This window comes from Epithele typhae, assembly GCF_022376455.1.
Source record: "Epithele typhae strain CBS 203.58 chromosome Unknown BXZ73scaffold_15, whole genome shotgun sequence".
Classification (NCBI taxonomy): domain Eukaryota; kingdom Fungi; phylum Basidiomycota; class Agaricomycetes; order Polyporales; family Epitheliaceae; genus Epithele; species Epithele typhae.
Genome location: NW_025954206.1, coordinates 396134 through 421458, shown reverse-complemented (window position 1 = coordinate 421458; position 25325 = coordinate 396134). Strand labels below are relative to the sequence as shown.

Here is a 25325-nt window from a genome sequence, read left to right as displayed (position 1 = left end):
GCCTCATCGCGACTACATTGGCTACATCGAGCAGTAATAGTACGTCGGAACCTGTCACAAGTGCTGACTCCGATTTAACCAGCGCGACGTCCGCAGCTTCTTCGCGCAGTGACGCGCAGACGGGTGGTCCACGCGCGAACAGGGACGCGATGCTGTTTGTGCTAGCTGGTGTCCTGGCCGGCGCAGTTGTGCTTTAGCTTCCTCATGTAACTAGTTGTCGAAGCACTGACTGTAGTGTACGTGTAAATGCCCTGAAGCAGCGTTCTGGGAACATCTTGAACTTATGATATATTCAAAGTGTTTTCCCGGTGGTCAGACTCTTTTTTCTAGCTCCGCTGCAAAGCGGACAATGCATGCCCGTTTGTTGCTTTGTTCTCTAACCAGTCACGTGCCTGTTTGGATGGGACCGCGCTCGCCACCCACACCGGCCCCCACAAACGCCTTTCCCCGACCACCAACAGCCATCACACACACGTCAATCTCCCGCTTCCTTCTCTCCTCGCGTCAATCATCGCGCGCCCGAGCACCTCCAACCACAGCACCTTCGCCAGCCTTACCTCCCTGGTAGCTGTCACCACCGGCCTGTCGCACCGGCCCAACCCGCTTGCCCCCCAGCTCCGACATACAACACGCATTCATATCCGCTTCCCCGCAGTCAAAGTTCGAGAAGAATGACGGTGATCATCGCGCCCACAGCGTCCCGCGCGTCTGCGACCGTCCGTCCCGACAACCCCGGGCCTGATCCCCGCGACCTCCCTGCTGACCACCGAGTCTCCGACGACCTGTCAAGCCCCATCTCAACGGGCCGCTTCGAAGATGCCGCCGCTCCTTCCAAGACGTCTACTCGCGCGCTCGGAAAGCGCGCGCGCGATGAAGGAGAGCTTGTTGGCGATGCCGAGCACGAGGCGGGTGGCGGGGCGGGTGGTGGGGAGAGGGATCGCAAGCGGCCGCGGCTCACGCATCCTGGTGAGTGTTTAGTCCGATTATACATGCGATATGGAACGCTTATTGGCTATATGATACGGCTAGACTGGGACAGTGTCACCGACGAAGAGCTGGAGGATATGTCGGAAGACGAGAGAGATGAGTTCCGGTTCCTCCCCCAAGGTACGCTAGATGTATTTAGTGCGTAACATTCTCGCCTTGCTCACACGGTTCTCATATCGTCTAGTATATTTGCTGTATGAGCACGAAGATCTGAATCTGACCACCATCGACGAACCGATCCTGTCGTCCGGTACGCGCTTATGTTTGTCCGAGTCGACCCCCCAAGATTGCTGACTTGATGTGGAAACCCTTCTAGATGGTATCGAAGGGTTTGATGACCTTTTTGACTTCTCCGCCTTCGAAGATGATAGCTTCGCGTCGTATGAACGGACGGGAGAAGGTGCGTACATATGGTAGTCAGTAGTAGCCTATTCTGACCCTCAACCGCCAGGAACGTCAGCATCGACTAGTGATGCAACAGTTGGAACGTCTCAAGGTCAGCCGTGCTTCAACCACTCGTGCCATCTCGCTGACCGAGTTTTTGTAGCCGGAGATAACTTCTGGGATGCGCCTTGGTTCAATGAGATCCGTACCCCCAGCGGCAGTCTTGCTGACGACGAACGTAGCTGGGAGGAGCTCGTTGCCGAGATCATCCCAGCCGGCACTACGCAAATCTCAGAAGACGACGAAGACGACATGGAGCCCTGTGGTCCAATCCTCAGCAACGACCTCACAACTGCTGGGTGGTACGATTGTACTCCATTCAACCCCGTTCGGTACGTCCTTTCCTACCCTCCTCGAGATATGCTGCAGCACTCATCATGCGATCTCACCGGCCGCACTGTCTTCAGAAACCACCCGCGGTTCGCGTACGTGCGTTCCTGCAATTTGGAAAACACCAACTATATCCCAACATATGCCCCACACACCACGGTTCCGTGCAGGTGGGAGTCTCACGAAGAGGCTATGCTGGCGGGAACGTCTCCGATCGCGCTACCCAACGGGAGGTCAATTACGCCGTGCCAGTTGGTACGTCTCGATGGGTCCCCGCTGAGGCTGCGGTAGGGGAAGGGAACGTTGAGACGATGAGGTGCTGTATGGTTATCGCAGTACTCATTTGAGAGATTCGAAGTGGTTAGCTTGTTTCGGACAGCGGTCAGTAGACAGGCGGCATAACGCCGTCACATTTGAGAGAGCTTTTTGCTTTACATAGGGCACTTTTGGAACGCGATGTAAGATACCATGTTATATACCTTGCTGTAAAGTAGAGTCGTTGTACGTTTGTAATCGCAATCTTTCGGTCATCGATACGAACCGCGAGGGATTGAGTGGTCAGAGCCAAGAGCTGCCAAGAAGCTAGGTAAACCTCGATACATTACAGTCCTATGCGTATTCGCGAGGACACGCACGTCGCGGTGTGTGTGACCGACCACGAGGCGGATGCGCAAGGTGTGACCCAACGCGTCAAGCGATCGGGCGTCTGCCAACCCAACCCGCGACCTAGGCCTCAGCCACCGCCTGCGATCCGCTACCCTCACTCTCAGCCTCTCCCTCGCCTATCCTGACCACATCCCCCACACCCCAGCATCTCGCTTCCGCTTCACACCCCCCCGAGGTCTCGACGCACGCATCGCCATCATGGCCACAGGTTTGACCACACCGCCCACCACGACTCTCCCCGCGGTCCTCGCGTTTGCCTACTGCAGTTTCGAAGAGGGGATCCTACGCGAGAAATCGGAGTTCACCGACGCAGCGAAAGAGATGATCCGAGCCACAGAGCTCAGCCAGACCAAGGTGAAGCGCAAGGCGAGCCAGGAGAACGTCGCGAGCGCGGATCGCCGGAAAAAAGGACGGAAGACTCGTCGCGGTGAGTTCGTCCAGAACAGAACACGAGTTCCATGAACTCACAGAGGAGCAGGCTCAGCGTCCGGTGCGAATGCTCCACAGAAGGAAAACAGAGGTCTGGGAGGGGAGTCAGTCGATGCGACGGTGGTTCCTGACACGCGTGAGTAGCCTGCTCGACTATGCGTGTGCTGTTGCGCTGAAAGCGCACCCCGATGGGCAGCTGGATCTTCTTCCGTTGCGTCTGGTTCGTCGAGGAGCAGCAGCATGCACGCAGAGGAAGGTGCCTCCAACTACGCTCTCGTCGATCCCCGTCCCGCAATTCCGATCAACGCTGGTCCAAACTATATGAACCAAAGCGAATGGGACGTGCCTCGTTACTACCAAGCCTATGCCAGCTACATGGTTGATCCTGAGTACACACCGCAAATGTTTACGGGAGGGCATCAGGATACAATGTTCGGTGAGTTTGATCCCTGTTCGCGCGCAATCCATGTGGCTTAACGCCGTCATGGTGGTCAGGACAACCATCCGGAAAAATCCTTCCTGTGGGGCAAGAAGTGTTCAGCAACTGCGGAGGTTAGTGACCACTCACTTCTGCTCCGATAGCCTGCTCATCGCCCACGCTTATCCAGCTCCGTACTACGCTGCCGACCCGTTGATGTCGAACCCCAACGGCTACGGAGAAGAGGTTCAGCCTCGTACGAATAACTACACTTGGAACGCACCGAGAGAAGCGGCTTCCTACACCGCACCGAACTACTGGACGCGTGGAGAACATGAACCGCCTTGCGTTCCAGAGACCACAGCGCACACTGCTTCCTTTAGTGAGTGCCAGCAGTGGTTCCCTGCCAAGGTCGCAATTGCTGACCACGGCTTACAGCAGTGTGCGGTGGACCTCAAACGTACGGAGGATACTTCCCATCCGATATGACGTTCGGCGTGGAAGGAAACGCAGTCTACGCGCCCGCCAACGCCGGCCTCCAATTCCAACCGCAACTGGTGATCGCTCCCTTTCCTCAAATCCAGCCCTCGCCCGCATCCTATCAGGAGTTCTTTCCACTGGACCAGCGCACCGACCCCACACGCGACACGCGTCTCAACGACGGCATCTCCATGGAGCGTCCCAAGCGCTCGCCGCCGCGCGACTTCGACACGTCGTTCCTGCACTTGCAGATGACCCCAAGCGCCCCAAATGGACGAAGGAGCCACCCGCCAGCGCTCCAGCACGACCGCCGCGCCCGCGGTCGCCTATCCCGTGCCTCCAGCGTGCTGAGCGGGCGAGCGCGACCCGCCCCCTATCCGGGTCGGGCAGATGCTCGACGACTTCCAGTCTCGGTGCGCGCCGACGACGTCCTGCTGGAGGTGCAGCGTCTTGAGCAGCTCGAGCGCGCCCGAGCTGCGGGAGCACGCGCTCACCCCTGTGCCTACACCGGGGCTTGAGGTCTATAGGAAGGAGTGGAGTTGAAGGAGTAGAGCCACATTCTCTCTCCGAGAATCAGAAGTGGGACGAGAAGGAGCAGTCGGCGAGGGGAACTGGAGCTCACGGGTCGGGAAGGAGGAGAGCTTCGCGGTCGTCGAGGCTGACACTTTTGCGTGTGGTAGCCTAAGGTTCGCGAGGACGTTCCTCGACATCGGGGGAAAGGCGAGACAGGCGATGGTGGAGTATGCTGTCTCCTGGGAGGGAAACGATGCGTCGGAGTGATCTGTAGGACTGTATTAGCACGCTTGGAAATCTATTTGGTTCACTGGGATCACGGAGGCGCTGCGGCTGACGAGTCACAGAGCCGGATTATCGGCCAATGACATATGCAGCATTGCGCCTCTCATGGACGGCTCTTCTGCGACTTCCCAAACATCCATCGGCCGCGACGAAGGGGAAAACCTAGACCACCCCACACGTGTCAGTCGTCTCGACCATTCTGACTGAGAGCGTTCATTGGCCGCCCGTGTCCAGTTCGATGTCGCTGCCTAGCATAGACGCGCGGCCACATCGACGGATCACCACGCACCTCGCAAAACACGTCATGGTGCAAACACGTCTCTACAGGCAGGAAGACGGGTGATGCGCGCGTGACCCTCCCAAGTAGACGCTGCTCTGCAAGCCAGTTTCGTCGGATTCGGAGGCCTGCACGTCGACGGTAAGTCTCGTTCTCGACGGCATCGGCAACCTGACGCCACTCACCGCAGGGCTCTCGTGGAGATCAGACCCAGACACGGGGATATCATGTCCTACACCGTCCAGAGCCTCGTTCGCCGCCGCGGGCATCGGAGTGCAGGTGCGTCGCCCCCGTCGGTGATCTCGGTAGACCAAAGCGCGCTAATCATCGTCCACATACCTTCCGACTCCCGGCAACCGTACGGCCCTGGTCCTGCCGGCCTGCCGCCTCGTGGTTCCGCGGACAGACAAGAGCGGACGAAGAGTTTGGGCTCTGTGAGGACCGTGAGGCAAGTCCTCCTCTTGCGCGTTCATGCGAGACACATCGAAGAGGCTCACGCACCTATGACTGCTTTTCTTCCCGCGAACTTTCGGATGACGTCTACTTCCCTGCATACAAGTTCCGGCCGCTTGGTGTCCCCGCCGGTGTGGACCGATCATCATGACCGATGAATGAGTAGTTGGAGGATGGGGGCCCGTTGACGAGGAGGATGCTATTGGCGTTCTTGACGTGATGTGTCTACAGGGTGTTGGAGTCGTGAACACCGTGAACTCCATAGAGGACGAATCATTATCAAGATGGTGAAAGTGTCGTACGGTTCGACGAAGATGAGGCGATGACAAAGCTGCAGGACGAAAATCAGAGACTGGAGGGGATGAGTTGCTTGTGCGTTGACCTCGGTCGGGAGAATGAACGATACGGAAGGAAGGAGGACCTGGAAGACGCAGTCAACGAGGGGTCGAAGGAGGAAAGAGATGAGTTTGAACTTTACCCTGGCGTTGTGACGCTGGCCGGCGGTCTCACCACCATATCAGACGGGCGCTGCGGACGCTACGGCTTTTGTTTTCTTACTCAGACCACTTGCGACAGTCGGACGAACATCCGCCCCTCGCCCAAGCCTCATCCAAGCTCTCCCGTGGGCTCGGTGAGAGCCTATGGCTGCCATCCTGCATCCTGTGAGGCCGACCACAGGAACCTCCGTGGTCTAACCACACCCCACCCAACAATTTCGATCGCCATTTTCACAGCATCACACAGGAAATGCAGTAAAAGACACAATGACATACACGGAAGATACATGAAGGTGTCGCTCGTTTCAAAGGGGGCGGCCTCGGTCGACTGCCAATGCTCCTCCTAGCTACCCTCCATCCCTCAGTGAGTCGGAGTGGCAGCATGAAGGTCTTCAGCACATGAAGCAGACGGGGGCATGAGGAGAGGCAGGCGAAGCTCGTCGAACGCGACGAGGAGCAGAGGTCAGGCGGCGGTAGCGGGCCGGCGGCTCGGGAACTTTGTACGTGTTTGCTCTTTTTTCCCTCACAAGCGCCGACGCAACTCTTTCCTACAGTCCATATGCGCTGTATCTTCTATATATTACCGCTCTATGTCATAGCGTGAATGAAATGGCACCTACACTGAAAAAATTCTGAGATTCAAGATAGATATAGCTGAGGTATGCACTGTGATGAGTCCGAATCCATTCTTACATTGTAGTCCTCCTCGCCCCCGCGCCCGAGCAACTCGCGATCCGCAACGCCTTCCTACTCCCATACCTTTCCAGCCTATGCGGATTCGGCCATGAATTCAGCTCCTCCTGCCTAGTCACAACCATGTCTGACGAGCGCGCCTGCGGCTGCATCTCAAAGCCGCACTTCTTTCTTCGCACGAGCTCTGACCATGCTTTGTTCGCGTGCGTGAGCCAGTACTCCTCCGCAAGCTCCTGGAATGTTCTCGAGACGACCCTTTCCGTGCGCTCCGACCCCCGCGCGGACTGGAGTTCACCAAACACGCCGACGTCCTGAGGCTCCATCGAGATGTCGGCATCGTCGAGAGCGACCGCGCGGGTGGTGGCCGCGCTCCGCTTGGCCTCCCGTATATATAGAAAGTCGACGTGGTTGAGGTACAGGTAGCGCGGAGGACGGAGATGCAGAGCCGGCATCGGAGAGATCGTGCGACGAGCTGGGGTGCCTGCCTGGGCGGGAAGTAGGTCGATCCCGGCTTCACCGGAGGTATTCTTGCGGACGGATCGGATGAAGTTCCGGGCGTCGAAGCGATATATTTCGGTGGCTCCTGGGTTGCGACTGAGCAGCGAAGGCTTAGTCTGGATTTCGATAGCACAGATTATGTAAAGGAACGTACCGATAGAACTCGCGGTTCACGACCGACCTGTACAGAGTATTATACTCCCTGATCCTCTCTGGTCTCTTGAGCGACTTTCGGCCGGAATCCTTGAACCCCCATGAGGCAGCGGGATTTGTAGGCGGAGAGTTGGGCCCCAGTAGGTACGAAGGGCGACCAGAAAGAGGGGATGACGGCGCGGGCGACGGTCGACGTGGTTCCTTCGCGCACGGGGTCGCAGTGGACTTCAAGTAGTCCTCCCACCACTTGTGCGCGGGTTCGGGGCGCACGATGGGAACTCGGCCGATTATCATCCGCGACAGACAAGATGGAATACGTTCGGATGGTCTGCCTACAGGGATAGAATCCCATACTGTGAGAAGAAACGTTCAATGGCTGCGCACCGGTACCTCAGAAACGAATGACTCACATGAGCTACTCCCAAGTTTGATTCTCTTCGCTTGACGTTGTGGTTCTTCATTCTCCTTCTGGCGTCTTCGCTTATTGGGAGTACATGTAGGTTGATACTTCATGGGTGAAAATAAAGTGGTGAGAGCAAAGACAGGGGTGTGTGTGGGAGTGGTCAGGGAGATGGGAGTGGTCAGGAGAGGAGGCGCTTCGGCTCGTTTAGGATCGTGACCCGTCGACTGGTCGCGTGACCGGTCCTCCGACGAACTCAACCAGACCTTCCAAATCATTGATATGAGCAGTATAAAAAGTACAGATCAGTATGTATATGAGAACAATAACGACTATGGGGTCCATATCTCAGAGATATGGGACGGGGTGTACATAACGAGCTTGCCACCCGAGTACACTCTAAGACCCCGCTTTTTCTCCTGCGCACGCTCCCCGACCTCCAACGCCGCCCAACACCCGTACGGAAACAACGCCTTTGGATCGTCCCACTTCATGATGTCCACAGGCTTCGGGTATGCGCTGCAACGAAAGCTCGTCCGCTTCACCCTCTGCAGCTCGAGCACGCCGCTCGACGCCCTCTTCATATCCCGCATCCACTTGCGCTCCCACGTCAGCTCCCACGCCTGGTGGGCGTGCGCCTCCCAGAGATTTTTCGCGTCCGCAGCCGGGAACAACTGCCACGTCCCCTGCGCGATCGCCGCCGGGCAGTGGAGCGCGTGCGCAGACTGTCCTCCGGCGCGGTACGCACGACACCGTCTCGGGAACAGCCAGGCGCACCGGCAAGCGGACTCCTGCGCGATACGAGGAACGACTTGCGCGACGTAAAAAAGGTCCAGAATTTCCCGGATGGGTTCGTCGATCGGGTCCAGGACCAAGTGGCGGGCGATGGTTATGTCTGATTTTCGCCCGCCCAGAAGATCGCGTCCGCTGAGCATGGAGCCGGGGGAGTCCTCGACTGTGTATTGATACGGCGAACTGGTGCCGAGGACGGCGAGTCTGCGGAGCGGGGGAGTGCCGGGGTTGAGGGGAACGTAATCGGGCATACAAGTTTCGCCAGAGGTGTGCCTGATGTGTGCCTTGAACTCGCTGTCGTCGTAGTTTGAAGTTCCGGGACGGTGGATGGATTTCCAGCTGTAGATGTTGGTGAGTGAATTGCAGTGAAACGTTAATCGAGGACGCTCACCGAGCTTCTTCTCGCCTCAAGACTCCGCGGCGTAGATAGAGTCGCTTGACGGCCTCCGTCTTCTGCGGCTGCCTTCGTGCAGTCTTGGGGAAAAAGGCGGGCTTTAGAAGATACCGCGGGTTTCCGGATAGGGGAGAGGATAGGAATGAAGGCAGGGTCAATTCCTTTCTCTCCAAGATCTTGGGGCGTTCTGCCCACCACATCCACGGGATGTCGGGTCTCTTTTTCGGGAACCAGAATGGCTCAGGGGCTGACGTCTTCAGATGTGTAGTCGGTTTATGTTGCACTGGTTTGGCGGACGTTTCATGTAGGGCGATGTCGTGGTTGACAGGCGGAGGTGGAGGTACTGCACAGGCCGAACCTTGCGCCGTCGCTATCGCCGTCCGCTGCTGATCCTTTACAGTAGAAAAGCCTTCCAAACAGATTGATAGCTGATAGTGACTCGATGAGTGAACGACTTACAATCCATGAATTTGTTACGCTTCGCAGGATTGGGATTTTCGTTTTCCTTCTCGCGTGCCCTCTTTGAAGAAGCCATTGCGGGACGGGATATATTGCCTCAAGCGAATGGTATAGTTTACAGATAGTGACAGAGATAACCGGGACAAGGTGGGGTGGTCGGGGAGATCGAAGTGGTCGAAGTGGTCGAAGCGCAGGTCGAAGCAGGTTGAAAGCGGAGTTTGGGTCTCCGCCAGTCACGTGCGCTGGGTGAGCGCACGCGCGGGTCTCGATCGGCGGTCTCGGCGCTACAAGGCCATCGAGCTTCTTTCTCTTTGTCGGCCACTCCGGCTCTCTGGAGGGCCTCTACCCCTGCCTTTGTATCACGCCACGGACAGCTACACGATGACAGACGGTACGAACGAACGCCATGGTGCCCGACTCGATCTGTCGCTCCGCGTGGACGCGGAGAGACCCCAAGGTGAGCACATATATGCTGTAGAGTTGAAGTTCCAGGACTGATAAGTCGGCCATACTAAGGGATTTCTGGTCTATGCACGTATGAAGATTGGGTTAACGGAGTTTCCCATGAGCTGCTTGATCGCATCCTCGAGACGGGACAGAAGGCAAGTCCTTCCGATGCAGTCACTAGGGTACGTTTTACTTGCCCCTCCCGTGAAAACTCGTTGAATGAAATTGAAGGCGACAAAGGAACCGAAGCTTTACATGCGGAAACAACCACTAGCTGCCTCCGCCGCGGTATTATAGCCGTTAACGGTACCCCAAGTCATCGCTGCCTCCGGAATATCAGGAATGGTCACTCGACCGTCGAGGAAGGAAATGCTCCCTCAGACGTATCCACTCGTAGTCGCAGTCGAGGATGTGGTCTCATAACATCTTCTCCTACGCCGAAAACCAAGAGCACTGTTGAGAACAAAGACCACCTGAGGCATGCGGCGGTATCGTTCACTGGCGCACACCAAGCTCATCCCTTGGGAAGCAACATGATTCCTGACGCTGGAACGTACATCGATTTCAAGCCTTCCGCCGACTCTTCCGCTCCTTTTCCCTCTCATACAGCTCCCGGCCACACTGAGGCAGGGCAGAAGCGCGGCCTTCTCTACACGGGTTCGCGCGTACGCGACTGTACTAAGCGCGTCAGATTGTGAGCTATTTCGAACTTGTTTACACCGATCTCTTACATATGACCATTCATTAGCGCTCTCCCCGACGACGACGACGACGACGAGTCTGCCCACACGCGGCCCACGTGCTCTTCCGCCGAAGTCCGTGGTGGTTGTGATCAAACACCCACTGCTGCGCCAATGTTTGTCACCAGCTCTCTTCCCAAGCTGCTCAGCGAGGCTGATGCTTCCACTAGGTAAGCGTTCTAATCGCTGGATGTATCTGTCTGGCTGACCACCCTCGCAGTACTCTCCCACGAGCAATCGCTCGTAAGGCTCGCAAGTCGCGCGCTGTGGCATACGCGCTCCCTCGCACCCCATCCTCCAAACGTCTTGGCGCGTGATATCCTGTGCAGTTTTGTATACGTGTTCCATCACCCTATCTCCACTAGTGAGTCGAATCATGACATCGATCCTACCTGCTGTTACATCCTATTCCGAAGAGCCTCTTCCAGCTGTCTGTCTTTAACATCTTGGTACCCGCATCCTGTCTCCACTCCATGTCTGCCATAAACGTCTACCATATCCTCTTCACCGTCCACCGCATCCTCACCACCTATCTCTTCACGATCTGCTGTCTACTGTGTTCTGCTCTAAAATTCACGTTGTCTCCTAGTTATGTATCCCCATAGCATAAGTTAGCTATCTCACACATCCTCCAAGCTCTCCTTCACATCATCTCGCTACTACACCATCGTATCGTCACCTGGTCCGAATCGGTACACTATTCCGGCTCTTTGACGTATCCATCCCCACATACCTATCGCACACATTTGTCGCAATCAGATGGAGCGACATCACATCTTCCATACGAGTGACAGCAAGATGAGAATACGATCGCGAGGGGGTAATGTTACAAACCGAGACACAAAGGGATAAGTTACCTACCTAACTAACCGAGCAACTAGACTCTGGCCTAGAAGCCCGTAAACTGCTACTACGAAACATCATACACTACATGGCACCGTCGACCCCGCGGTCCAACCAAGACCAAGGCCCGCCAACCACCCACGCGCCCGCATCGCGCCGCTCACTGGAGCTCACTCGCGAGCGGCGCGATGTTCGGGTGCACATAGTACCCCGCGTTCTCCTCATCGCGAGCACAGCGGCTCCGCACCGCAGAGGAGACGAGCTTCGGCGGGGCGATGGAAAACCTCGCCTCCGCGTTCGCGCTGTCCAGGTCAAAGCGTCTTCCATGAGCACCGATACAAACGCAAACAGCGAGAGAAAAACAAGTACTCACCGAACCCCATTCGTCTTCGTGCCCTTCGTGCGCCCTGCGAGCGTCGCGCCCCCGTTCATCTCGCCAACGAGGCGCGCGCGACGCGAGTCCGACGCGGGGGCGGCGAAGAGCCGCGGCCGGGCCTCGGGGATCCGCGCGAGCCTGCACGTCGCGAGCGCGGTGGGGCGCGCGCCGCGGGTGCACTCGACAACGCGGCTGTGCTCGTCGAGCTCGAGGGTGCCGGAGTAGAGGCCGACGAGGGACCTGCGGGTGCGGCGCCGCTTGGGGGTGTCGGAGACGCGGAGCCAGAACGACTTGCGGACGGGGCGCGAGCGCTGGCGGGGGCTCTCGAGCGCGCTGGCTTCGTCGTCTTCGAGCGCGGGCGTCGTGGGGAAGGAGACGGAGGAATGGGGTGGCGCGGAGGACGAGGGAGATGCGAGGTTCTCGGTGGCGGCGGGGGTGGACGTAAGGATGGACTTCATCACGGTGAGGGTGACCGCGGGTGGTGGTGTGGTCAACCACTCCGCGAATGAGGCGGCGGCGGCAGGAAGTGGCGTACGGTCGAGTGTGGTCTGCGCGTCCTCGTCCGGGATGGTAGGAAGATCGTCGACATTGACCTCTGGGGCGGGAAAGACGACCGATACAGAGGTAGTGGGCTCAATGACGGTCGCTGCGGGGGCAGGCTCGACGAGAGGGGCTCCACTGGGGAGTTTGACAGAAACGCGCATGTAGATGCGCTGCAGACGCCGCTGAAGCTGCGGGCCTTGCGGGCCGTATACGAGCTGCCCGACAATAGATGGTTGATCTTTGAAGAGGACTTCGGAGAAGGCCATCCTTCCACGCTCTTGGGGGGAGATCCTTTGCTCAATCACCCTTAGACGCTTCGGGGTCCTCGCCAGGACGCGGGCAGTGGTGGACGGGACGAAGGACATGGCGTTAGACAGTGAAACAGCAGGAGAGAAAGTGGCTGGGGGCCGCTCTATCGTGGTGGAGGGAGATGGTTGCTCTTAAGCAAGCGCGAAACGGGGGCTGGCGGAGTAGAGCGCTTGTCTTCCTGATGCGGTTGGCCAAAGGAACAAAGGAATGTTTGGCGCTCTAGTGGAGAGGCGATCGCTAAGCCAGGGTTTTGAACACGAAAGCGCATGTTGGCCTGTGATACCTCCCGTTTTAAGTACCCTCGATCAGTGAACAATGGGTTCAGTCGTATAGGCGGTCTATTGTACGTCAACATCATGAAATTCGTTAGCTAGTGATACATGTGAAGTGTGAAAGACTCCTCTAGTCGGCCATAGATCCTACTTGGAAGTAGCGATACAGCCCGACAGCATGTTTCAAGAGATACCAAGGGCAATATACGACTCATCTAGAGCTTGAGCACCTTAAATAAAGTGAGATGTACAAGTATACCGTCGTCAGCGCTGCTGCCGTGCCATCATGTCAAAATCCTGGAATGTCATATCGTCTTAGCCGTGTCTGATTGAGAACACAATCGCACTCACGTTCACCAAAGAAAGTTTCATTATCGCGCCTCGCACTTCTCCGCATCGGCCACACCGTCCGTCGACGAAACGTGTTGTACTGCCTTCTCCGTGCGCTTCGCCTTCTCAACCAGCGCGAGAGCCTTCAGCTCAGGCACGGTCAAAACCGGTACCTCATCGCTCTTCCGCTTCTCGTTGAGCACTTGACGCAGTCTCTGGAGCCTATCTTGCGCGGTCAGGCTGTGAGGTGGAGAGCGGTGGGGCAGGGTGCCCTCCTCGACGACTTTGACGCCGCCGGTCGTCGGACACTTGTCGTTCTCGACGACGGTGGGCATGTCGCGGAAGGGACGCGCCATATCGAGGTGCTGCGCACAGATCTGGTTGATACTAGACAGACGATGGTGATGTCGAAGCGAGAGCGCAGAGGTTAGCGCGGCAGAGATAAGATAGGCAAACGATAACGCTCACGCTTGTTCGCAGAGGTACGAGGTGAACTCAGTGCGCAGCGGCATCTCCCAGTCGTCAACTTCGATCGGGTCGAGACCCTGGTTGGTCGTCGACTCCCACGAGGCGCCGTTAATGCGTCGTTCCATATAGTCCTTGACCATGTCGCACTCTTCGCGCTGGCGAGGGGAAAGAGAGACGAGAGAAGAATCAGGTACGGTGAGAGTGGCTGGCGACTTGATATCGATCGCTACGTTGGCTGTGGCCTGCGTGACAGGGGAAGGGCTGGGCGGTGGAGTGGGAGGCAGGTCTTCGCATAGCGAAAGTTTCAAAACGGGGTCGATAGGGCGAACAGGCACCGGGGCGGGCAGCGCAGAATCTACGCAGACAATGAGGACACGTATGCGAAGACGGTTATACGCGTACTTACCCGACGGTGCGACCACGCGCTCAGATGCAACACCTTGTCTGTCAGAAGTTCGTTCCGGACTTTCGGAGACGAAGAAATCATCAACTAGACGAGAGTCAGAGGGGTCACTGGGAGAAATGAATCCAGAAACGCACCAAATGAGCGAACAGGGCTCACAGGACCGAAACCGCGGCCACGAGGCTCCTCTGGGAGCTCGGAGTTGAGCACGTAAGCTTCGGAACTGGTGATCAGCGAGGGACCCTTCCAGCTCTGCGGCCAGTCAGACCAACCTCGGCGTTCCCATTGCTCGTCATCGTCGTCCAGCCAACGCGAAGAATGTCTAACGCGAGCATCTGAAGTGCGTCTACGTCATCTTCGGTCCGGACACCGGCTAGAAGCGGAGGCACTCACCCGCGGCCTGGATGCGCCGCAGCCTGACGGCAACCTTCGGATCATCGGAGTGAGCACTCTGGCGAAAGCTGTAGAGCACCTCGCAGAGGGTGGGCTCGAGCGGGACACTGGTGCGGCCAAGCAAGCGGATGATGGCGGGGCGGCGGCGAGAAACCATGTCGAAACGGGGCTGGTTGCGACGGCCGGGGGGCCGGCCGGCTTAAAAGGGAAAACTGAGAAAAACGTGTGCAGGGCGTGCGTGTGGCGTGGCAGGGCGCTTCACCCAGGCTCCACTGAGAACGTGAAGCGCAGTGAGCGGTCGTAAGTACGGAAGAGGAAGAGAAAGGAGAGGGAGATGAGCGGACGGCGTGGTGGATGCAGGAACCGGTGGTGGTGGAGAAGAAAAGGACGGTCGGGACGGCGACCACTCGCAAGCGACGGAGTTTCAATCTAAGCGAGCATCGTGTTCGCCGTGCGCCAGCTTAGGCGCCTAACTCGCCCGGTTTGGCCGACAATAGACAAGCGCTCGTGGCCACGCGACCCGCTCATTGTGCTCAGAAATGTTTCATTGCATATGGCGGACAGAAGCGATGCAATATCACAGCACAGGTATACACGTCTATCATGCGCACAATGAAGTGGTTGGGCTCCCGACTCAGTACGTCGCAGCTGTGCATCTAGACCTTCCCGCGGAATTGCTCGCGTGCCCCGGTCCCTAAGAAATCAAGGGTACATCGACTTCAGCCTGTACGCTCCCATTGCCACCGTATCAAGACCCTGGTTCATTTTTGCTTAGAACTGACGACAAAGAGAACGTGTGCGAGCCCTTGTCGGATAAGCGTGCCGTGTTCGCCGCGCCATTGTCGCGACCATTGTGAACAACCCGTGACCTCACAGGATGTGACGCATATCACGGGCTGGTCGCGTCTGCTTCCAACCACTCTTACAGATTTCAGCCATTCCGACGCCTCTTCCCACTTTACACCCCTCAATCCACACTCTCGAGCCCATCTCTGGTTGTCTTTGAGCCACCGACAAAGTATACGATGCTCTTAACACCCACAATTCCTGGAAACGCGCCGGCCACCGGCACGCACGAAACACAAGCAGAGAATGGCCTTACTGCTCCTGGAAGATGTGAGTTTATTTTCGCGTCCTCTCTGCACATCCCGGGTCTCATAGGTCAACAAGATCTGTCCGCCCTTCCCGAGGCCAGGTGCCGTTCTCTCCCATTCGGCGATGAATCGTCCACGGCTGTGCCTATGGAGATTGACAGCGACGCTACTCCCGTTCCGTCTCCCTGTGCCACACCCCGCCAGACTCCACGAACCACCCGCCGTACGCTCACGCGGATTCGGACACTGCAGCGCGAGACTTCCTTTGATGTGCGTCCTCTTCACTCTCGGCTCTCGACCTGCAGCTGATATCGTCCATCGTCAAGACCATCCCCACGCTCTCGCTTGACGATACACCACCACAGTCGCCATGGTCCCAGCTCCATGTTGAAATCGAAATGAAGAGCCCGGTGAAGCAAGTGAAGGGCGAAGGTCCTTCTCCGCCGCTGAGGATTCGGCGCCTATCTCGCAGCGAGAAGTTTAGGAAGGATATTGAGGATATGTCTCGGTACGAGGAGGAGTGGTTCAAGTTGAATTACCGGAAGCACAGAACGCGTCCGTACCCAACTGCATTTGAACGTCCTCAATTCTTCGACGGGGGGTTCGAGAATATGTTGTGCGTCCAGACCATCTGGGACCGTTGTTTATTTTTCTAATCACCCATACATTATAGGCTGCTAAAGCAGAGAAAGAAGCAAGATATGATACGGGAGCGGGAGACGACACCGGACGACACTCTCGACCTCCCGATCTCTTGATAGTATTCTGATATCTTCACCGTCCTCTCTGCATATACACGTTTTCAATAGGTTTTCGAAAACAGTTCATACTCTGCTTATGATATTAGAACCTTTTCCCAGCACGCAGTTTTACTCTGCCAACAAGTGTTCTCCGCTTGTAAGATATAGCGTATCAGTGACACAAATGCTACACACACTTCCAATCTCCGTAGTGCATATCCTGATCTTCTACCCCAACTACGTCGTCGCCTTCAACCCGGTAACACATGCGAGTCTCGTACGGAGTTTCGCAGAACACCTTGACCGCCTCCACATGGTGAGACCAGCCCAGAAGCAGCTGACGCGCCCTGCGTTGCACTATGCATCGCACAACGTTTTCATCTGCAGTATTCTCGCCCCCAGAACCTCTCGCGCTGATCGCCCAATACACGTCTATCTTCTTCTTTGGAGCCTCTTCGACGCCGAGTGCTCCCGCTCGCGACCAGTCAACAGGGAAAATGCTTGCGCTGGGAGCAACTCCGCGCTGCGCCTCCAAGGTCTATAAGACATTGCGATCAGTCTCACTGAGTTCTGAGAAGAGAAGAAAGACGCACAAGATCGATAGCGACCGCGAAGGCATTCAGCTCAGGAAACGCTTGAACGACCTTCCGCACCGTCCACGGTTCTCCCTCATCTCGGCACGGACCGCAGCGCAGACCCACGAGCCGCGCGCCAAACACGTCCGCCACCTTCTGCAGATCCGCGACCGAGAGCGTGTACAGCTCCAGGTGCGTGACGTTGTTGCACCCCTGCTCCACCCCATGCACCGCGAACGCCGACGAGCACGCCAGCACTCGGAGCGCGGGGAGCGCGACCTCCGCGCCGGCCACCCTGTCCTCGCGCCCCGGGGCCACGTACAGCTGCTCCAGGCGCGGATGCGCGGCGAGGAACGCGCGGAGCCCGCGACCCTCGTTGGTCGCGACGCACGACGCGAGCACGCGCAGGCTCGGGAACCACTCCGCGCGCCACGCGAGCGGCTCCTCGATCGGCGCCCGCTCGCGCCCGGGGTAGAACTTGAGCCGGAGCTCCTCGAGCGCGGTGAGGCGCGCGAAGACGTGCGGGAGCACGGACGGCACGGACGCGCCCACGAGCGGGTTCCACATCGTCACGGCGTGCACGGTGAGGGTGCGGAGCGCGAAGTAGGCGTCCGGTGAGCGGGTCGCGCGGAGGCAGATGTGCAAGGAACAGATTTGACGGTGGGTGCGAGCAGTGGCGGCGCGCAGGCGGGCGCGGAGGGCTTCGGGATGAAGGGCGCGACAGATGTAGAGGAGTGGGGTGCGGGCGGAGATGGGGTGGACGAGCGCGAAGATGAGGCGCCAGAGCTCGATGGGCAGCTTGAGGTCTTGGACATCTGGTTGGATGACGTCCATGTGATGGTCGAGAGACATTTGTCGTGTTTGAGACGATACTAGGGGTATAGATGCTCTGTAAGGCTTCAAGCGTGGATGTTGGAGTGGTGAATATTGTGCTTACCAGTGCCGTGCTCTCGAATGGAGACAGATGGTCGATGGGACCTTGGATTGGGATGGGAACGACCTCTCCTTTTATATATGGCACGCTCCCCACTGAACAATAAGACTTTGTGTGCGAATCATGGCAGGCCTTCACTCCATTGTTCTCATCGACGCTGGTTGAAAAGCCACACTGGCGGATTGAAATTCGTTTCCGTTTACAATCAGATTGCATGAGAAAAGGCACTCGGAATATCAACTGAGGAGGGTACACGATACAACGGTAATCATTAAAACAGATCATTGTACACAGAGTACAGCTACCCCTACATGTATTCCAACTTCGCCAAGTCCGCTGTCGTGTACCCGCCATACTCCCTCGGGTTGGTCCTCATTTCCATGGCGAGATCGGCGTGCACACTCCAAAAGTCCATCGCATCTGGATCCGTGTAGATTTCCACATACCTTGACGACTGCATGAAGCACCGAGCGCAAGTCCACTGTTTCATAAAAGAGCACGAACACGGGGTGGTGCTCGTGCCGTATAAACAAGTCAGGAACAGCTTGTGCGTTACGCGGTCGAAGGGCGCCGTCGAGATGCGAGGAGGATACGGCGGTCGACTGGGGCAAGAGGGCAGGAGTGAAGGTACGAGTTGCGCGAGAGGGTCTCTACCACGGAAGAAACACTGGGAGAACTTCGTAGGTCTTGATACGAAGCGTCCGGCCGGAATCGTGTACTGGTAGATTGATGGGGGGATTGGGAGGGCACCCCGTTCGGGGCCGCTTGGAGGCGAACCCGCTTCGGAAGGCGTCTTGTGGACGTCAGTGAGTCTCTCCAACCTCGAAGACACGTATGTCCAAAATACGCGCGTCTCTTGCTGAGAACGGACCAACAGCGTGGCGTTGGCCTGGACGAGGTTGCGCAACCCTACTTGGACCCGCAGGAAGTTGATGCGCCCAACCGCCATCTTCCGAGGAATCTTCAAAGTTCGCTGTCGGTCTGCGATATCATTAGACGAACTGTCCTCTGTGTCATCAGCGACAGATTTCACAGTCCAAGACTGCCGCAGCGGAGAAGGTCCTGCAGGACTTGGTGGTTGGATGATGTGTTCGAGTCGGCCGCCGAAAGTCGAGTTCTCGTCAGAAACCGCGTCGTCTTCAGAGTATTCAGATGAAGGGAGGTTCGAATAACACTCCGATTCGGATATCAACTCGTCTTTGTATTCATCGTTGTCGTCGTCCATGTCGTCGTCAAATGAGTCGTAATCCCGGAGCTTGGGGCTCGCAGGTCTGACAAGAGAGTCGTCGTGACCTTTGCCTGCCAGTCGAAAGTCTGATTCGATATAACGCAGGAGTAGAAGGTTTTGACGACTTACTAAGCTCAATAATCGCGATCTCATGCGGCAACAAATCCATCCGCGCGTCGTCTGCAATAAAGCACTGTCAGAAGCCGCGTACTAATGATCAGGGTTCGTCTCGCACCTAAGGGGAGCGCTATCGTGTCGTGAACCGCGTTACTACGCTCGTAGGATAATGGGACATCTTGATCAATATCCATGTGATCTAGTTAATATGGTGTATAAACACGAGGACAGTATACGAGATGGGGACGCGCCGAACCGAGTGACTTACCTTCGATCTGAGGTTCACGGGGCTTTTCCTGCGATTTAGGTGATCCACTTCTCCACGAAACGCAGTTGGAAGGCAATATTGAGGTAGATGATGGTAGTGAGTATGATAGAGAGGCACTTTGAGGTGTGCCACTCCGCTGAGCCACTGTTGACGGCCCAGGAGGAGGAAGGGGAGGGGAAGTCGATGGAGGTCGAGCAGTGTATAGCACCTCGCCGCAAGAGCTGGAGATATGCATGGTGCTGCAGTGGGCTGAGAGAAGAATATATGATCGAAAGGGGAGGGGTGTGGTCGCATATGAGGGAAACTGGGAACCTACGAGTGGCGGTCTCTGTTATGCCCACGGTTGTGCACGTGATCAACGACACTCCTCACACGGAACAAAGACATTGCCTCTCGCAGGCACTATTGTTCTCTTGGTCGACTCAATGTGACGCGTCCGAGCAATGGCCTGGGGTGAATTTCATTTTTTCAACGAAAGCATCCGAGGCGGCAATCAAACATTAGGTGAAGAGAACATTGATAAAAGAAGAGATGCAACATGGTGATAGCGTGGATATACAGCATATGTAGAGCGATCTGGGTCAACGAGATGGGTAGTCATGGGAATATACAAGGAATAAGTATACTTCAGAAAGTCCGATGTCGTATAGAAGCGGCAAGCCCGCTAGCGAGGGGAAGATAGAGAAACCAACAATATCGATGGTAGCACCACCAGCCGGCGTGAAGTCCTTTGCCGGGGAAATCCCAGCATCCACGAAAACGGAGCTCTTCATCGTGCCTTGATGAGATCCTCAGTCGTCCCCGACAGTCCCTTTTTCCGTAGCTCCGCGGCGGCGGCGCTGTGACGACGCCAATGAGACATTGCTCTAGGATCCGTGCGGGCGTCGAATACCACCCTCCGGGGTTTGCCGTCGGGGTGCTTAAAAGAGCGGACATCCATCACGGTGAACTCGACGTCGCGTGTGATGTTAAGGAAGTCCTGATGAACGACCTCGGCGAGTGCACGGGCCCCGCAGATGTACTCCCGACCGAAGGGATTCACAGGAGCACGGAGAGTGTCGTTCCAATAAACGAACCCGCCGCGCGGGGGTAAGAGAGGCCCCTTGTCACGTGTTCCGGTGGAGCGAGACAGAGGCCTGTCCAAAGTTGGAGGGCAGTCGTTGTCGATGTGAGACGAAAGAGGCCGCAGCCTGTTTCTGGCGCGCTTCCCTGCGTCCCTGTACTTCTCGCGAAGGTCTTTCTTCATCCTAAATGCCGACGTCAGAGACATACTACTTCTCAGAGAAAAATATGACGCACGCCTCACAGATCGTCTTCACGAACATGTAGTCCGTGACGATACGGCCCGGGGTGATGTTGTCGACCGTACGATGAAGGCGTTCGATGGGAGCGATCCTTGGCAAAGGGCGGTTCTTGAAGAAAGGCATGTTCTCTATCCGAGACCGCTCGGGTTGCTGTGAGTCCTGGGTGACGCTTTTGCGGAGAGGAGACGGCCCCAGTTTGGAGCGAGAACGAGGAGAAGGAGAGTCGGACTTCTCGGCCGACATGGCCGCGTCGATCGCCCTGTTCACGGTGAGGTCCAACGAGTCCTCTTCGTGTCCATCTTCAGACTCCTCGTCGGAAGAGTCCTCGTCGGACGAGATCTCAATGACATCGTCTACTTCCTCGCTGAGGATAGACTCCATCTCGTCCACGAAAGCATCCACATCAACGTCCACAAGCATCGGTTCTCCGGCCGCTGGAGCAAGACTGGTTTGAGCGACGGCAGAGTGTTCCGAGCAGTCATCGCTGTCGTCGCCGCTCTCGTCAGAAGCTGAATCGACGTGCCCATAGGTGTAGCTCGGACTCGCTGCGGCGCGTTGAGCCTGGGGTGTGCGCGAACGGAAAACCAACCACTCACCTCGAAGCGAACCTACGCTTCCACCGGCCTTCGAGAAGAGCTTTTGCATGAGCTTGATCTCGTGATCTTGAGCGTATTCTGATAGGAGAACTTCTGAGCCAGATTCAGCGAGATGGAGGGGGTCTTAGACATACCAAGCAAATCGATCTGCATCTTGTCACCTTCGCTCTCAGGTTCTCTTTCGGCGCTGCTAGACTCTCCTCGCTGGTCCTTGATACCCTGATCGCTGCCATCTAGAAGTGAAGTCGTCAACATCCACCCAGAGGCAACGTGTCACGCAGCTCACCGGGGCAGGGTGACCGTGGCCTCTTGCATGACCCCTCGATCTCATCATCCTCGTCTCTGGGGCGTTTCGTCGCAGTGGGAAGAGGGAGGTTCAGAGGATTTTCGAGAGAGGGATAGAAGTGAAAGAAGGAGCGGGGGACGTCGCCGGCGTCGCTGTGGACAGATGGGGAAGACGGATCCTGGGGAATGGGGACGTCCCCCAGAGGTATGCAGGCCACCTCCACCGACATGGTTGTGGTATGCGTGTGGTACGCGTGTGGTATGAAAACGCCTGGACGGCGAGGGATGGGGAACGCGGACGATGGCGCGGACGAGCTGGTGGACGGAAAGCAGTCACGCTCGGGGGTTTGAGTGTGGGGGGCTGCACGTGGTGGCGCTGAGCCCACGGGATACCCAAGAGGGGACACTCTGGCGGGCGCTCTGCGGGCGCGGGCAAAAGTCAAACACGTGGTGGGGAAACAAAGCAATGCTTACCGAGACCTCGCCGTTGAGCACCCCTCCTCGTGTTCCAAAAGACCAAAGCATCGTTACAATGGCTTTTTAGTTCACGCGAGCGCCGCTTTTCCCGTGCCCATTGTTCGCGACTGTAGTGTTATGGTCGGAATATTCTGGGCGATTCCGGCTCGGCGAAACTGTTGTGATAAGACTACCAGCAGCTTCAATGTGTGACGTGTAGTATACCGAATGAATATCCATACTCTCGTACGTGTTGTCGTCACCGAGTTGCGATGGATTGGAGGAAGCGGCGTCATAACTAACCTGCTCGATGAGTGTCCGCCGGGGAAGCTAGGCAAGGCTTCTATGCAGATGAAGTGAGTACCAACATACACTGGACATGCACCATGGAGTCTGTGGCTGAAGTACTGGGCTGCCCAGCTGGTCGCCAGTGGCCACGTACCAAGCTCGGGATCCCTCCGGGCCGAAACGGATCTGAAGCGCCCACACCGAGCCAAAGTGTGGCGACCAATCAGCGCACGCAGCGGACACCGAAGTCTCACTGAACGTGAGGTGGCTCACATCAGACGATATATTGCAAGCTCGCAGCAGCTTACAACACACGAGGACACTAACATCATTGCACCGAAACGGAACTGAACCGACGAAGTCTCCTACTTGCCCTCTCACGGCCCATGTCGAGCGCGAACGCGGCGGCCTCCTTGCCGGCACGCCGCATGCCCTCCATCCCAGCAACCATTTGCCACACGAGGTCCACCGTGGTCCAACTCCTCAGCGCCGGCTGTTCCTCGAGCACCTCATGGAGGAGCTTCCGATGGTCGTCCAAGTACTGCATCGCGCGAGGGTCCGAGCGCACGCTGAGCAACCCAACCGCTGCCATTTGGACTTCCTCGAGCGAAAACCCATCGTCCTCCGAAAGCGCGAGTGCTTCCAGGGTGAGAAGAATGTGGACGACACACCCGTGCGGAGAGAGCGCATTCGACGTGGTGCTGATTAGCATCGCGCTGGGGCTGGCTCCGCAGAAGTGTTCTCGACCACATACGGCTCTGGTCAAGTTCGGGTGCCCGGCGAGCTCGAAGCGATAGCTGTACTTGTCGAGGTGACGAAGGTGGAGCGTCCCGCAAGTCTCGTCGGTCGAGCGACAGGGAGTGCCATGGAGGACGACGGGCGCGTCCATCTCGAAAAGACGATGCGCCCGAATAGCCTTGAGGGTTCGTTTTCTCGCCAGGCTGCATTCAGACCCGTGATCTTCGAGCATGCTGTGAACGATTAGATCAGAGAATATAGAGAAGAGGTATGCTTGGATACGTGCCCAAAACAGAGGTGCCTGAGCACGATATGACGAGTTTCCTTGCCCAGCCTCCGTCGCCGATGAATCGGTCGAACGACCGGTGGCGTCGCGACTGGGGGATACTGATACTGGCTCAGGTCGCAGCGAAGTGGCGAAGGCGCGATAGTGCGAATCTTCATGCCATGATTGAGACGTTGTGCGGCGCTCGCGTCTGTGCAGGTTTTGCCGGAAGGGATGATGGCGCCGTCGATGACGTCGTCAGACAGAATGGTCTCTGCTTCTTCCGCAAAGACCTCGAGGTCGACATTGACTTCCTTGCCGTCGTAATGGACGAGATCCGGATTTTGGTGAAGATCATCGCAAAAGTCGAGACCTGCATGTCGTACACATTAAGACATGGAGTATATGAGGCAATAGATACTTGGCGTACCTTCAATCCTCTCCCTTTCATCAGTAGCGGACTGCGCTTCTGATACAGGCAACTGAATCTCATGCGCGCGCGAGTAATCTTCATGACACCGCCGATCAGTTAGGTAGGTGTCCACTATGTATGACTGGAGAGCGCACCGAGTGGCGTCGTCGGAACGATGTCTCCACCTTCACATTCCTCGTACCCGAAATATCCCTCCCCACTGCCGACCACGATCCCCGTTGTTTCCACGTCTTCTGTCGGCTCTGGCAGTGGCGCGGATCAATATGTGATGAATGAGGACCCGTGTCACTTCGACGTACCCTCGCATGGAGTGCGGCATCGTTTCATGGCATACCCGTCATCCGCGTCTTCCGGTGATTGCTTGATAGTTCGCGAGCACTGAAGGTCATCTGTTGGCGAGATGTTCGTCGCAGAAATCGAAGATGTGGCGGGCAACAGTGAGGCAGTCGGCACGCTTTGGCCCGCGGCTGTCTCAGCGGAGTGTGGCGTCAGAGTCATGAGCGAGGTTGGAGAGTATTGGCGAGGCAAGTAACGGCGAATTTGTGAAGACGCTTGACGTGGGATACCAAGGAGATGAGGAGGGGAGGAAAACGTTGACGCGGCCGCGAAATAAAGGCGGGGGCGCTCTACTCCCTCGCAGGACCAGCAGCTCCACGAGTGGCGACAAGACAAAGCACTCCGACGCGCGCGTCACTGTCTTGGCCTCTGGGAGCGGGGACCACCCCTTCAAAGAAAGTTGTCATACATGTACAGTGCCCGGTCGCGGCGCAGTGGCCTGCCACTCTCGTAGGTCAGCATGTTGGACATCGCCAAAAATAGATGAACACTGACCCATGCACATAACTTGAAGACGCGCAGGTGCGACCACAGGTACGCGAATAGAATACGACATCTGCGACGGCCAGAATGAGCCATTGCGGAAGCACCGGGCACAGCAGGGCGCGCCGACGGTCAGGGTCTAGGCTCGCGGGAAAATATCCTGCGGAATGTGCAATCTCAGAGCCATTCACTGTGCCGCAAATCTCATTTCTGGGTCAGAGTGAGCTGTTTGAAGCGTTGAAAGGCCACTGGTAAGCGATCGTCATTCTGTCAAAGAAGAAGTTGCTGACGTATATTCCTTAGTCAACTTGGGCTGAAGACGAAGCCTGGCGCTGAAGACTTACCTTCAAGCAACGGGTTTTTCTCTCCGAGCGACGGCGCCGTCCACGGATCAGGCGAACAAAAATGGAGGCGATGGAGAGCGAAGCGTACTCTCTCTGAGAGAAGAATACGTCTTCGAAGTATGTTAGTTTTTCTTCAACCCACACCACGGAAGGTACTGACCAAATACCCTACCGCCATGTGGAACAGATCGAACAATACGCACCTAGAGTTGAACCCGGTGGACCTCGAGTAGCAAAGTAATTGTAGTGCTTTTCACGTCTCGGAGCTGCGGCGCGCGACAGACCAAGGAAGCGTAGATGGATTCACAACATATCTAATACAATATCGTTAGCATAAATACAGAAACAGATGTCCCCCTTCCACTCAACATACCGTCTCATCCTCAAGACCCTGCAGGGCGAACGTTGGATGACGAACGTCGTGTTCTGGCCCGCTGTCCGCGCAGGCGACTGATGTTTAGCGCCGCTTCTCGGCCAATCAGGGCGAGGCGTCTCCGAGTGTGGTGGCGCTTGATGCGTATGAATTTGGTCACGTCTGACTTCAACGAT

General features: G+C 56.9%; 7 protein-coding genes across 7 annotated transcripts; 1 reads left to right on the top strand and 6 right to left on the bottom strand.

Annotated features, from left to right (window-relative positions):
• Window positions 1–671: 671 nt before the first annotated feature.
• Window positions 672–4272, top strand: BXZ73DRAFT_76503 (uncharacterized protein; the record flags this gene model as incomplete). Its single annotated transcript, XM_048022444.1, has 16 exons — window positions 672–966; window positions 1030–1107; window positions 1172–1237; window positions 1304–1387; window positions 1439–1483; window positions 1535–1763; window positions 1839–1860; window positions 1932–2016; window positions 2201–2219; window positions 2369–2436; window positions 2492–2854; window positions 2906–2992; window positions 3053–3292; window positions 3352–3408; window positions 3465–3656; window positions 3713–4272. 16 exons carry the CDS (start codon window positions 672–674, stop codon window positions 4270–4272), a joined length of 2490 nt encoding a protein of 829 aa, XP_047879319.1.
• Window positions 4273–6468: 2196 nt separating this feature from the next.
• Window positions 6469–9244, bottom strand: BXZ73DRAFT_76502 (uncharacterized protein; the record flags this gene model as incomplete). Its single annotated transcript, XM_048022443.1, has 6 exons — window positions 6469–7066; window positions 7125–7455; window positions 7534–7789; window positions 7922–8654; window positions 8707–9118; window positions 9169–9244. 6 exons carry the CDS (start codon window positions 9242–9244, stop codon window positions 6469–6471), a joined length of 2406 nt encoding a protein of 801 aa, XP_047879318.1.
• Window positions 9245–11358: 2114 nt separating this feature from the next.
• On the bottom strand, window positions 11359–12482 carry BXZ73DRAFT_76501 (uncharacterized protein; the record flags this gene model as incomplete). Its single annotated transcript, XM_048022442.1, has 2 exons — window positions 11359–11518; window positions 11572–12482. The coding sequence occupies 2 exons, from the start codon at window positions 12480–12482 to the stop codon at window positions 11359–11361; spliced, it is 1071 nt and encodes a 356-aa protein (XP_047879317.1).
• A 587-nt stretch (window positions 12483–13069) lies between these two features.
• Window positions 13070–14449, bottom strand: BXZ73DRAFT_76500 (uncharacterized protein; the record flags this gene model as incomplete). Its single annotated transcript, XM_048022441.1, has 6 exons — window positions 13070–13415; window positions 13497–13851; window positions 13903–13986; window positions 14037–14151; window positions 14172–14272; window positions 14293–14449. The coding sequence occupies 6 exons, from the start codon at window positions 14447–14449 to the stop codon at window positions 13070–13072; spliced, it is 1158 nt and encodes a 385-aa protein (XP_047879316.1).
• A 1806-nt stretch (window positions 14450–16255) lies between these two features.
• BXZ73DRAFT_76499 (uncharacterized protein) lies at window positions 16256–17553 on the bottom strand (the record flags this gene model as incomplete). The annotated part of the gene is made up of 3 exons (XM_048022440.1): window positions 16256–16280; window positions 16324–16664; window positions 16720–17553. 3 exons carry the CDS (start codon window positions 17551–17553, stop codon window positions 16256–16258), a joined length of 1200 nt encoding a protein of 399 aa, XP_047879315.1.
• A 389-nt stretch (window positions 17554–17942) lies between these two features.
• Window positions 17943–21663, bottom strand: BXZ73DRAFT_100082 (uncharacterized protein; the record flags this gene model as incomplete). Its single annotated transcript, XM_048014464.1, has 11 exons — window positions 17943–18089; window positions 18507–18608; window positions 18669–18934; window positions 18993–19043; window positions 19099–19179; window positions 19249–19276; window positions 20141–20495; window positions 20548–21097; window positions 21149–21226; window positions 21283–21381; window positions 21435–21663. 11 exons carry the CDS (start codon window positions 21661–21663, stop codon window positions 17943–17945), a joined length of 1986 nt encoding a protein of 661 aa, XP_047879314.1.
• An 842-nt stretch (window positions 21664–22505) lies between these two features.
• Window positions 22506–24111, bottom strand: BXZ73DRAFT_100081 (uncharacterized protein; the record flags this gene model as incomplete). The annotated part of the gene is made up of 5 exons (XM_048014463.1): window positions 22506–23216; window positions 23276–23553; window positions 23611–23688; window positions 23748–23855; window positions 23913–24111. The coding sequence occupies 5 exons, from the start codon at window positions 24109–24111 to the stop codon at window positions 22506–22508; spliced, it is 1374 nt and encodes a 457-aa protein (XP_047879313.1).
• Between the last annotated feature and the right edge of the window lie 1214 nt (window positions 24112–25325).